This window comes from Salmo salar, chromosome ssa10 (genome assembly GCF_905237065.1).
Source record: "Salmo salar chromosome ssa10, Ssal_v3.1, whole genome shotgun sequence".
In the NCBI taxonomy this organism is placed as follows: domain Eukaryota; kingdom Metazoa; phylum Chordata; class Actinopteri; order Salmoniformes; family Salmonidae; genus Salmo; species Salmo salar.
In genome coordinates, this window is record NC_059451.1 from 94,536,660 (window position 1) to 94,550,591 (window position 13,932).

General features: G+C 44.7%; 1 protein-coding gene across 1 annotated transcript in view; it reads right to left on the reverse strand.

The window, feature by feature from the left end:
• LOC123724477 (kielin/chordin-like protein) overlaps positions 1-9,310 on the reverse strand; it is a 39,386-nt gene extending 30,076 nt beyond the window's left edge. The window contains 6 exon segments of the mRNA XM_045688251.1: positions 3,564-3,662; positions 3,665-3,731; positions 3,867-4,162; positions 4,772-4,844; positions 4,972-5,516; positions 8,912-9,310. Coding sequence (XP_045544207.1) covers positions 3,564-3,662; positions 3,665-3,731; positions 3,867-4,162; positions 4,772-4,844; positions 4,972-5,516; positions 8,912-9,005 — 1,174 coding nt within the window. The 5' untranslated portion in view covers positions 9,006-9,310.
• Positions 9,311-13,932: the final 4,622 nt, after the last annotated feature.

Below are 13,932 nucleotides of genomic sequence, written 5' to 3' on the forward strand. Positions count from 1 at the left end.
TTCGGTCGCCAGCTGTACGACAGATTGGTGCGGCTGGCTTCCGGGTTAAGCAAGCAGTCTGTCAAGAAGCAGTGTGGCTTAGCGGGGTCATGTTTCCGTCTGTCAAGAAGCAGTGTGGCTTAGCGGGGTCATGTTTCAGTCTGTCAAGAAGCAGCGTGGCTTAGCGGGGTCGTGTTTCGGAGGATGCATGGCTCTCGATCTTCGCCTCTCCCGAGAACGTACGTACGTACGGCCGTTGCAGCGTTGGGACAAGACTACCAATTGGATATCACGAAAAAGGAGTAAAAAGGGGTACCCCCCCACATTTGTTTTTACATCCATCTGTAATAATAAGCCTTTAATCTGTTACATTCGCTGTAAAAATTTACTCTAAATTTGACCGCTAAGATATTTTATGTAAAAAAAAGATTGCGACTCTGTAAATGGTGGTCCTCAAGACAGTGAAAAAGTTGTGAATCGCTGCTCTACAGTACTCACACACATCTTTAGAAAACACACAGCTCTGCAGGACACAGGAAAACTCTACGACACACACAACTCTAGAAAACACACAGCTCTGCAGGACACGGGAAAACTCTACGACACACACAACTCTAGAAAACACACAGCTCTGCAGGACACAGGAAAACTACGACACACACAACTCTAGAAAACACACAGCTCTGCAGGACACGGGAAAACTCTACGACACACACAACTCTATAAAACACACAGCTCTGCAGGACACAGGAAAACTCTACGACACACACATCTTTAGAAAACACACAGCTCTGCAGGACACAGGAAAACTCTACAACACACACAACTCTAGAAAACACACAGCTCTGCAGGACACAGGAAAACTCTACGACACACACATCTTTAGAAAACACACAGCTCTGTAGGACACAGGAAAACTATACGACACACACAACTCTAGAAAACACACAGCTCTGCAGGACACAGGAAAACTCTACGACACACACATCTTTAGAAAACACACAGCTCTGTAGGACACAGGAAAACTCTACGACACACACAACTCTAGAAAACACACAGCTCTGCAGGACACAGGAAAACTCTACGACACACACAACTCTAGAAAACACAAAACTCTATAAAGTGGTGTCCAAACCTGTCAGAGTTCTGACCCACCTCAAGCCTGTCAAATGTTCTGCTGACCTGTTAGATAAACCAAGCAGCCACAAGGATCACACAAGAATCACACCAACACACTCCACTAGTATGGTCAAGTTTTGTCTAGTCTAATACACTAATCTAGAATAGTTTAAATGTCTATTCTATGTGGTAGTACCTGTGTTAGCTGTGTTTCACAGTATGTCCCGGTGGTATAGGGGGGGCACAGGCAGCGGAACCCAGCAAGGTCAGAGGTCAAAGAGACACACACACCCCCATTACGACAGGGGCGGGATTCTGGGGGGGCAGCAATGTATGCCTCTGTTTGTTTCACACATTGGATGCTTGTGTGGGTGAGTGTTGTTTGTGTCTTGTGCATGTGTGTGTGTGTGTGTGTGCACATATTCATAAATCGTTGCCTCCACTCCCAAAAAATCTGATACTAATACCAGATATACGGTACAGTGCCTTCGGAAAGTATTCAGAGCCCTTGACTTTTTTCACATTATGTTAGGTTACAGCCTTATTCTAAAATTGATTAAATCATTTTCCCCCTCTTCAATCTAAACATAATACCACATAATGACAAAGCAAAAACTGTTTTTTATAAATTTTTGCTAATTTATAAATAAAAATAAAACTGAAATATTACCATTTACATAAGTATTCAGACCCTTTACTCAGTACTTTGCTGAAGCACCTTTGGCAGCGATTACAGCCTAGAGTCTTCTTGGGTATGATGTTTTTACAAGCTTGGCACACCTGTATTTGGAGAGTTTCTCCCATTCTTCTCTGCAGATCCTCTCAAGCTCTGTCAGGTTGGATGGGGAGCATTGCTGCACAGCTATTTTCAGGTCTCTCCAGAGATGTTTGATCGGGTTCAAGTCCGAGCTCTGGCTGGGATACTCAAGAACATTCAGAGACTTGCTCCGAAGCCACTCCTGCGTTGTCTTGGCTGTCTGTTTAGGGTCGTTGTCCTGTTGGAAAGTGAACCTTCACCCCAGTCTGAGGTTCTGAGCACTCTGGTGCAGGTTTTCATCAAGGATCTCTCTGTACTTTTCTCCTTTAATCTTTGCCTCTGACTAGTACCAGTCCCTGCTGCTGCTGAAAAACATCCTCACAGTGTGATGCTGCCACCACCATGCTTCCCAGACGTGATGCTTGGCATTCAGGCCACAGAGTTCTATCTTGGTTTCATCAGACCAGAGAATCTTGTTTCTTATGGTTTGAGAGTATTTAGGTGCCTTTTGGCAAACTCTTTAGGTGCCTTTTGGGCCTATCATTGAGGAGTGGCTTCCGTCTGGCCACTCTACCATAAAGGCCTGATTGGTGGAGTGCTGCAGAGATGGTTGTCCTTCTGGAAGGTTCTCCCATCTCCACAGAGGAACTCTAAAGCTCTGACAGAGTGACCATTGGGTTCTTGGTCACTTCCCTGACCAAGTCCCTTCTCCCCCGATTGCTCCAGCTCTAGGAAGAGTGGTGGTGGTTCCAAACTTCTTTGATTTAAGAATGATGGAGGCCACTGTGTTCTTGGGAACCTTGGGACATTTTTTGGTACCCTTCCCCAAATCTGTGCCTCGACACAATACTGTCTCGGAGCTCTACGGACCGTTCCTTTGACTCATAGCTTGGTTTTTGCTCTGACATGCACTGTCAACTGTGGGACCTTATATAGACAGGTGTGTGCCTTTCCAAATCATGTCCAATCCATTGAATTTACAACAGGTGGACTGCAATCAACATCTCAAGAATGATCAATGGAAACAGGATGCACCTGCGCTCAAAGCAAAGGGTCTGAATATTTATGTAAATAAGGTATTTCAGTTTTTATGTTTTTGCCTTTGTCATTATGGGGTATTGTATGTAGATTGCTGAGGATTATTTTATTTTTATCCATTTTAGAATAAGGCTGACACATAACAAAATGTGGAAAAAGTCAATGGGTCTGAATACTATCTGAAGGAACTGTAAAGTATATAATGGAGCTACATATTTTAAATCGGATCATCTTTGAGAACTAACAATCACCAAAATAAAAACAAACCAAAAATGTCCTGGGGCCCCCATTGATTTTGTTATATGTTTGAGTGACTCAGATAACATAAGAACACGGCAAAATCCACAGGGCACACACTGGTTGAATCAACGTTGATTCCACATCATTTTAATGAAATGACGTTGAACCAATGTGGAAATACATTGAATCGATGTCTGTGCCCAGTGTGAAACCATCGCAAAATGTGTAGAATTGCAAGAAATTTGCTTTAAAACTGCATTTTTTTTTCATCTTAGCCCCATGAAACTATGAAAATGTATCTCTGCCCCATGGCTAAATGTGTAGATTCCCCACCACCCGCACTTACTTTGCACTGCTGCTGAAACAAATCCTAGTGGGAAACACTGGTATGCCTGTGTTTGTGTTTGTGTATGTGCAGTACGGTACCGACCGTCAGTAGGAGCAGAGCAGGTGACCTGTCCAGAGGTGCAGGTACAGAATGTGTTCCGGTGCGTCTCCCAGCGATGCCCCTCATCCACCTGTCTCCCCTCCACACACACCCACGCCTCACACACTCACACCCCTCCAGATACTGCACACGCGCCTGCAGGTCCACATTCTACACACACACACACAGACACACACACATATAGTCAATAGTCAGCCTTGCGTGAATAAGGATGAGTATACCTCAATTGACCATTGAAATCTTTAAAAAACATCACATTATATTACATGACTTTGCTGTGGCTACCTGGGCCTTGATCATGTCCAGCATGCGCTCCAGGCCCTCTAGCCTCTCCTCCAACCCCCTCAGCCTGTCCTCACCCTGGGACTGAGAGACAGGTTTCACCCCATGGGGTGCTGGAGGACCCAGAAGCACCCCACCTCTCTGGGGCTGGTCGCCCTGGGGATGATGGGGGTGGAGAGAGGGGTTATGTGGCTGGTAGTTGGCTATATCCTGCTGAGGTTCCAGCCCAGGTCCACTGTCAACCCTGTCTACTGGAGCAGAGTTATTGAGCTGGGCATGGGGAGGGCCGTGCAGAGAATCTGAGAAAGAGGGGAAGGGTGAGGGGAGAAGAACAGAAAAAGAGAGTGAGTGAGGGGGGGATGAGGGGAAAAGTGAGAGAGTGAAAGAGGGAGGGAGAGGAGGAAGCCAGTAATCAGTTGATCTAATACAAAAACAGTAGTTAATCCGTCTGAAAATGTGAATTAACAGTCAGACTCTAAACTTAGAACTCATAAATAAACAACCTATAGGAAGTAGCCGGGGGACCACAGATAATATCTACACTTGTCCCCAGAGCCCAGAGCGCACACACACGCACGAGCATGCACAAGAGGACACACACACACGAGCACACATGCCCACACACACACACAGCATATGTTTTACTATCCTTGTGGAGACCTAACATTTATTTCCATTCAAAACACTATTTTCCATAACCCCTAACCATAACCCTAACTCCTAACCCCAATTCTAACCCTAACTCTAATTGTAACCCTAACCGTAAACCTAACCCCTAAGCCTAAAATATCCTTTGTCCTTGTGGGGACCTGGTAAATATCCCACGAGAGAGAAATGTCCTTGTTTTACTATTCTTGTGGGGACTTTTGGGGATTTCCACGAGGATAGTAATACAAGCCCCCCCGTACCTGTAATGTTGTCACAGTGCCACGGACGCCTCTGATACGCTCTGGTAGAGATCTCAGCTGTCTGCACATAACCCTACAGAGAGACAGTGATGGAGCGATAGAAGGGGGGAGAGAGAGAGAGCGAGAAAGAGAAACCGTTATCGAGTGCATACTTGCATGTGTGTACATGTGAATATTTGTATGCGAGTGTGTTTACTCACAGTGAACTTGCTCTCCATGTCACCCTTTGTGCTGGCCAGTGTGATGACTAGGTCTGGGGGCAGCTGTAGTTTGACTCTCTCCTCTTTGTCTCTCTGTATAACCACTGCATCTCTACAGTCCACAAACAGAGACACACGGCCAGCCTCCAGGGCCAGGGCCAACCGCACCCAGCCTCCCCCAGAGAAGGGACTTCCTCCTGGGAACAGTACACTGGCAAGTCCCTGGCCTTCCGAGCCAGCCTGGTGGTCTAGACGCAGAGATTTGGAGCGGGTAGAGGAGTAGAGTTGGAGGAGGGGCGAGGATGAGGAGGAGGAGGAGAAAGAGAGCAGAGTGCCACTGGAGTCTGCACCCTGACGTCCCATCAGGTGAATTCCCAGACTGCCTCTCAGTGAGGAAACAAGGTAGTGGGAGTATTGTTCAGGAAGGGTCAGGTGAGGTGAGCGGGGGCGGAGTTTGTAGGCCTGGGTTCCAGGCCACTCCCCCTGGACTTTGGATACACCCTTCAAGGGGCGGGACATGTTGAGAGCCTCCAGTAGGTTGATCACTGAGGGACAGACAAGACAATTAATGAGAATTGACAGAAAGATCAACAAGCGGGCCAGTCAAAATAAGCACACACACACACACACACACACACACACACACACACACACACACACACACACACACACACACACACACACACACACACACACACACACACACACAGTCAGGTTGGCTAATACACACTCATGCTTCAGACTATGTCTGATACGACATGACAAACAGATTTTGGGGTCTGAAAGAGACAGAGCCACCAGAAAACATGTGGCGAGACAGATTTTGCCCACCAATTTCAAAGCAGCATCGCCGAATGCGTTTATCAGACATTAATTAGTTCACATCATAGAAAAACGTTTTGCAATGGAAAAGAAAGCAGGTAACCCCCATGCTCGTTGTGACAGGTGGATTCACAGTGGTCTCCTAGCTACAGCCTATACAGAGCCTCATCAACTACTGTTCGGTTACACCAGCACCTCGTTGTTTAACTCTGCACTTGGTTTCTTTCTTCGATCACGCTCCTCTCCGGTCTGTGGAATCTGACTTGCAGCTGTGTTATCTAGTGGAAGAAATGATCTGCTGCTGCTACCCAAGGCCAAGGGATACTGAAGTTCCTGAAAAGGTTAGTCAGCCAGTTTGTTAGTCCAGTAATGTTTGTTGGCATATTATTTTATTTCCACTACTTGTAATTTTTTACAAATGTTTGTGGTGCAAATTTCACTGTCTTAAAAGTAAAAAAACGTCAAACTTCTGCCACAGAGCAGTCTACACAGACAATATAAACACATTTATCCAACCAAAACAGATTGATGGCTAATGCAGAAAGAGATCATTTATTTTCTAGCACCACCATAACTTTCCCATATATAGAGAGACAGCCATAATGGTGTCAGTCTTTGATCTTCTTGGCCGTCCTGTGACACCAGGTGCTGTAGCTGTCATGGAGGGCAGGCAGTGTGCCCCTAATGATGTTGTGGGCTGACCACACCACCCTCTGGAGTGCCCTGTAGTTGTCTGTGTGAAGGAACCATTAGGTCATCAGTTATGTGCATGCAGAGGAACATAAAGCTTTTGACCGTTTCCACTGCGGCACGTCATTGAGGATGGGGGGGGTGCTCTCCTCTCTGCTGTGTCCTGTAGTCCACGATCAGCTCCTTTATTTTGTTGACGTTGAGGTAGAGGTTATTTTCCTGGCACCACTCCACCATGGCTCTCACCTCCTCTCTGTAGGCTGTCTCGTCATTGTTGATAATCTGACCTACTACTGCTGTGTCGTCTGCAAACTTGATGATTGAGTTGGCCGTGGCCACGCAGTTATGGATGAACAGGGAGCACAGGAGTGGGCTGAGTACGCACCCCTGTGGGGCACCCATGTTGAGCATCAGCGTGGTGGAGGTGTTGTTGACCACCTTCACCACTTGGGGTCAGCCCATCAGGAAGTTCAGGGCCTAGTTGCACAGGGAGGGGTTCTGTCCTAGGGCCGAGCTTAGTGATGAACACTACATAGGTATTTGTCTTGTCCAGGTGGGATAGGGCAGTGTGCAGTGCAATGACGATTGCTTCATCCTTGGATCTGTTGGGGTGGTATGCGAATTGTAGTGGATCTAGGTTGTTGGCTAAGGTGGAGGTGATATGGTCCATAAATACCCTCTCAAAGCACATCATGATGACAGAAGTGAGTTCTACGGGGCAATAGTCATTTAGTTCAGTTACCTTAGCTTTCTTGTGTACAGGAACAATGGTGGACATCTTGAAGGAAGTGGGGACAACAGACTGATTAAATATATGGATTTTACAGGCAATCAGTTCCTACAGTGAGCACCAGGGAACCAACTTCTGGTGGGCCAAATCAGAGAGGAAGAGGTGAAGCGAGAGAGATAACTGGGCCCAAAATCTGTCTTCTCCAGCTGGTGGCATTTTTTTTTCTCGCACCAAGCGAGGAGTTTTTTTATGATGGTCAATGAGTGTTGAATTTGGTTAACAAAAAATGGAATGGCTTATTTGCTATGTGTAATCAAGAGAACCATTGCGCTCTCCCAGAAGCTTGAGTGGTGTGTAAATACTGCAAATTCAGACAAAGGAAGTGGTGTAATGAACAGGGGATACCTAGTCAGTTGTACAACTGAATGCCTTCAACTGAAATGTGTCTTCCGCATTTAACCCAACCCCTATGGCAGCTGGGGGCTGCCATAATCGACATCCACGTTCTCTCACTTCTGGAGAGAGGAATTTCTCCGCATTCTCAGACGTTTCGGCTTTACAGCCTTCTTCAGTGTTTAGGTACAATTTTATTTTAATTCAAAACAGCATTTGTAAATGTGTGCCTTATTGCTATGTGTGCCTTATTTGATTGAATATAAGTTTTGTAATGTTTAGATTGCTACGAGTATACTGATATAAATAGGACACATTGGCTAAAATGGTCCCACCTGATCTAGCCTCCTCCTGACTGCCTTCCATTTTTTAAGAAATGTATTTTCATTGTTAGAGTGGCCACTAGAGTATCTGGTCAATATAATGGATAATCTGCGGCCAAATGGAGACCAGGACAACAACACAAGGTTAGTGGTTTTATGACTTGCACATACTGTGTATAGTGTTACATGTAACCCTGCCTTGTTACAGAGTCCACTGTGTAAAGTGTTACATGTAACCTTTTCTCACATAAAGCTTACATAATGAATAATTGCAGAAAAGCACAGTGATCAGATGAACAAATAATACATTGAAACCTGTCTTTTTTTATTTTTCAAATCTACTGCTTAACATTGTGTGTATGTATAGAGTTAATGTGACATTATAACCATTCTTTGCATAACATTCAGCCCTGCTAAGTAGTTCACTAAACTACAGAGTACTGGATGTTGTCTATTGAAGTGGTTGTCTCTGGCTCTTTTGATATCAGATTCAGAATGAATAAAAACAAGGTTTCTGGTAGTTTGAAAGGGTTTCATTCACCTGAGGCCAGGAGTGTTTTCAATTCACATGACCCAACAAGAAAACCCCCTGCCCTATAGTCATAGCACAGATGAAAAGGGAAGCTATCTAAAATAATACTTGTTTTTCATAGCCTACGGATAGGACCCAGAGTTTTACCTGACCAAGTCATGAGATCACTTTTAAACCCGTGGTGCCAGATCTGGATAGAGAGGTAGAGAGAGAGAGAGAGACTGTGCAGTCTACACACAGTGTCAATGTTCCAATGATGTAACTGATCCTAAATTAATGCAAAAAGTAGTCTAACATTTCAACACAGTCACCGATTAATGAGATACAATGACTAACAGATCCTGGCAGACATTTAATCTTATCATCAAATCATGTTACACACATACACCGTGCAACCTAACCATTGTTCTGAGAAACAGTTTTGCGGGAGTCAATATCGTATTCACATACCGTTCTCATGGTTTTGATCTATAGGGTGGGCTCGAAGGGACGAACACACACTCAACAACACACACAGCAGGGTCTTCAGCCAGCGGACCTCCATTCCCCCACGGCTGGTTGTGATTGTGTGAACACCTCGGCAGAAGTTCCCCTTCGGTTCACAATTTGCGCGCCTCAAATCCGCATGAAAAGTTACTCCATAGTAGTGACAAGGAATTTAAATAGCCTAGTTAAATGCGATAATTTGACATTCAAATCGATTCATTTGAGCCGTTAATTTGACAAACAAAGAAGCACCAACAAGTTACGTCCTTATTCCAACACTGTCTTTCTGAACTGCGTCCCTCCGGACTTCAGCTCCTCTTCCCTGATGTCAACGAGCGACGCGCGTCACAGAAACACGAAACATCTGGATGCAGGCAGGATCTCTATCTCGAGGGAGGCTATACGGACACGCCTGGTGCATACGAGTTTAGTGGGGACGAACGGATTCGGTTTAGTCATTTTTGTCAGACGTCCTAATGAGCCCTCCACAGCTAGGTAGTTATACTAGTTTATGCTTGAGGCTAGAATTTAAAACTTGTCTTCCGAAGTCAGGACTTGAGAGTGTTCAGAATCATGTAGATTTTATCAGACTTCAAAAGCAACAAATGTGCTTTAGCTGTCACACTGGCTTGGTATTATCTATCTAGCTACCCACTGGGCACAGACTTCATTTCAATGTCTAGTTTTGACTTACATTTGGTTGAGTTGTCAACTAACGTCAATTCAACATAAAACCAATAAAAAAATCACCATGTCATTGGATGTATGTTAAAAGTTGGGTGAAATTATACGAAATTCCCTTAAATTGCTAACTTTTTTCAAATCCATTCAATTTTCCACGTTGGTTCAAGGTGATCACATATTTTGGGGTTGTTGAAATTACATGAAAACAACGTTGATTGAACCAGTTTTTGCCCAGTGGGTTACTACAGGACAGCAGTGCTCAGCAAGCAGAACTCGGGCGCAAGGACACACTGTGCACCTTGTGTTTCCGGCAGCGCAAACTCTCCTCATTGAGCAGCGGTAGCAAGTAGGCCTACCCACTGGGCACAGACATCAAATCAACGTCTATTCCACGTTGGTTCAACATCATTTCTATGTGGAAACAATGTTGTTTCAACCAGTGTCTGCCCAGTGGGTAGACTATCAACCCAGTATCAGAGATTATTGTGAAATTATTGGAGATTCGTGACAGGCACGTGACAGTGAATTTGAATCACAGATAAAATCAAATCAAAGTTTATTTGTCATGTGCGCCGAATACAACAGGTGTAGACCTTACAGTGAAATGCTTACTTACAGGCTCTAACCAATAGTGCAAAAAAAGGTATTAGGTGAACAATAGGTAAGTAAAGAAATAAAACAACAGTAAAAAGACAGGCTATATACATTAGTGAGGCTATAAAAGTAGCGAGGCTACATACAGACACCGGTTAGTCAGGCTGATTGAGGTAGTATGTACATGTAGATATGGTTAAAGTGACTATGCATATATGATGAACAGAGAGTAGCAGTAGCGTAAAAGAGGGGGTGGTGGGTGGCGGGACACAATGCAGATAGCCCTGTTAGCCAATGTGCGGGAGCACTGGTTGGTCGGCCCAATTGATGTAGTATGTACATGAATGTATAATTAAAGTGACTATGCATATATGATAAACAGAGAGCAGCAGCAGCGTAAAATGAGGGGTTGGGGGGGGGGGGGGCACACAATGCAAATAGTCCGGGTAGCCATTTGATTATGGCTTGGGGTTAAACACTGTTGAGAAGCCTTTTTGTCCTTGACTTGACACTCCGGTAGCGCTTGCCATGTGGTAGTAGAGACAACAGTCTATGACTGGGGTGGCTGGGGTCTTTGAGAATTTTTTGGGCCTTCCTCTGACATTGCCTGGTATAGAGGTCCTGGATGGCAGGCACCTTAGCCCCACTGGGCCCTCTGTAGTGCCTTGCAGTCAGAGGCTGAGCAAGGCAGTGATGCAACCAGTCAGGATGCTCTCGATGTTGCAGCTGTAGAACCTTTTGAGGATCTCAGGACCCATGCCAAATCTTTTTAGTTTCCTGAGGGGAATAGGCTTTGTCGTGCCCTCTTCACAACTGTCTTGGACCATTCTAGTTTGTTGTTGATGTGGACACCAATGAACTTGAGGCTCTCAACCTGCTCCACTACAGCCCCGTCAATGAGAATGGGGGCATGCTCGGTCCTCCTTTTCCTGTAGTCCACAATCATCTCCTTAGTCTTGGTTACATTGAGGGATAGGTTGTTCTTCTGGCAGGTCTCTGACCTCCTCCCTATAGGCTGTCTCGTCGTTGTTGGTGATCAGGCCTAACACTGTTGTGTCGTCTGCAAACTTAATGATGGTGTTGGAGTCGTGCCTGGCCATGCAGTCGTGGGTGAACAGGGAGTACAGGAGGGGGCTGAGCACGCACCCCTGGGGGAGCTCCAGTGTTGAGGATCAGCGTGGCAGATGTGTTGCTACCTACCCTCACCGCCTGGGGGCGGCCCGTCAGGAAGTCCAGGATCCAATTGCAGAGGGAAGTGTTTAGTCCCAGGATCCTTCGTTTAGTGATGAGCTTTGAGGGTACTATGGTGTTGAACGCTGAGCTGTAGTCAATGAATAGCATTCTCACATAAGTGTTCCTTTTGTCCAGGTGGGAAAGGGCAGTGTGGAGTGCAATAGAAATTTCATCATCTGTGGATCTGTTTGGGTGGTATGCAAATTGGAGTGGGTCTAGGGTTTCTGGGATAATGGTGTTGATTTGAGCCATTACCAACCTTTCAAAGCACTTCATGGCTACGGACGTGAGTGCTACGGGTCTGTAGTCATTTAGGCAGGTTGCCTTTGTGTTCCTGGGCACAGGGACTATGGTGGTCTTCTTGAAACATGTTCGTATTACAGACTCAATCAGGGACATGTTGAAAATGTCAGTGAAGACACCTGCCAGTTGGTTAGCACATGCACGGAGTACACGTCCTGGTAATCCGTCTGGCCCCGCAGCCTTGGGTATGTTGACCTGTTTAAAGGTCTTACTCACATCGGCTACGGAGAGCGTGATCACACAGTTGTCCGGAACAGCTGATGCTCTCATGCATGCCTCAGTGTTGCTTGCCTCGAGCGAGCATAGAAGTGATTTAGCTCGTCTGGTAGGCTCGTGTCACTGGGCAGCTCGCGGCTGTGCTTCCCTTTGTAGTCTGTAATAGTTTGCAAGCCCTGCCACATAAGACGAGCGTCGACGCTTTGCCTGTTTTATGGTTTCTCGCAGGGCATAGCAGGATTTCTTGTAAGCTTTCGGGTTAGAGTCCCGCACCTTGAAAGCGGCAGCTCTAGATAAAAAAAAAGTAGATGACTTAAAACCTCTCTGGGATAGCGGGACACCTGTCGACAACTTCCGGTGAAATTGGAATAAATAATAATTCAAATAAATAATCATAAAAATTATGTATATTAAACATCTAGGTACATACAAGTGTCATATATATATATATATATATATATATATATATATATTTAATATATATATATTCTTCCTCGTTAGGGAAGAAACAAGCCTGAAACCTTGAACAATGACTGTTGACATCTAGTGGAAGCCATAGGAATTGCAATCTGGGAGCTGGAATTGCATATGACCCATAGCTTTCCATTGTAAGAGCATGGGCTCTCAAAAAAAAAAAATTCTGGTTGGTTTTTCTTTGGATTTTCTCCTACCATATCAATTGTGTTATAGTCTCATGTTTTCTATCCAATGGTACCAATTATATGCATATCCTGGCTTCTGGGCCTGAGTAACAGGCAGTTTACTTTTGGCACGTCAGTCAGACAGGATGTGGAGGAAAATAGACCCTAGCCTGAAGAAATTTAAAACAGAAACAATAGGAGGGAGGTTGGTCGGAGGATGGGTAAGCGTATAACGCAAACATCTAGCAACCCAAAGGTTGCGTGTTCGAATGTGAACATCTAACAAACCAAAGGTTGCCCGTTCGAATCTCATCACAATCAACTTTATAATTTTAGTTAATTAGCAACTTTGCAATTACTTACTACTTTTTAGCTACTTTGCAACTACTTCGCATGTTAGCTAACCCTTCCCCTAACCTTAACTATTTAACCTAACTCCTAACCTTAACCGTAACCCTTTAACTACTTAGCTAGCATGTTACCTAACCCTAATCTTAACCCCTAAACCTAACCCTAACCTTAACCCCTAACAATCACTTTAGTTTTAGCCACCTAGCTAGCAACAAATTGGAATTTGTGTAATGTACACGAATGCGTTATGATGAAAGAAAATCGTGTAATACACACAAAATGCATTGTGATCAAAATTGTGTAAAAATTGACTTTTTGGTGTTCCGGTCACACATTTTGAATAAGTAATTTGGGTCTATTTCACAAGAAGCTGTGATAGTGTGTTGAGACTGTATCACAGTGACATCCAGATAGTTACTACCATATTACAAGTTATTTCTCGTGTAGGCTGTTAACTTACTCTAAATATAATCACCTCCGATGGAACAAATTGGTGACTTTAGCTACCGCCTGCAACATGTGATACAGCTGCCCAGCGGGAAGCATCAACACAGCATCAAGCATCAACACAGTTGATCTGGTCATTCACACCGGCTTGTCATTAAGTTAGCTAATTGGCATGTCACGGTGGCATCAAGATTCCAGATGGTGACCAATACTATAAGTTATTTCTCCCTCGCCCATTAAAATAAACATCACTTTCTTTTTACAAGTTGTAACTTTATGTTCGTATTCTTAAATTGTATTATTTCTTATTGTTGTTGCATTGTTGTGAAGGAACCTGCAAGTAAGCATTTCGTTGGACATGTATACCATGTGTATCCTGTGCATACGACTAATAAAACTTGAAACTAGCGCCACCGCTGTTGTCGTTGCCAGGTAGCCAGCATAAACTAGCTTGCTGGGAAGGGCTCATCAGGACGACTGACTGAACTGACTGAATCCATTCGTTTTCACTTGGCT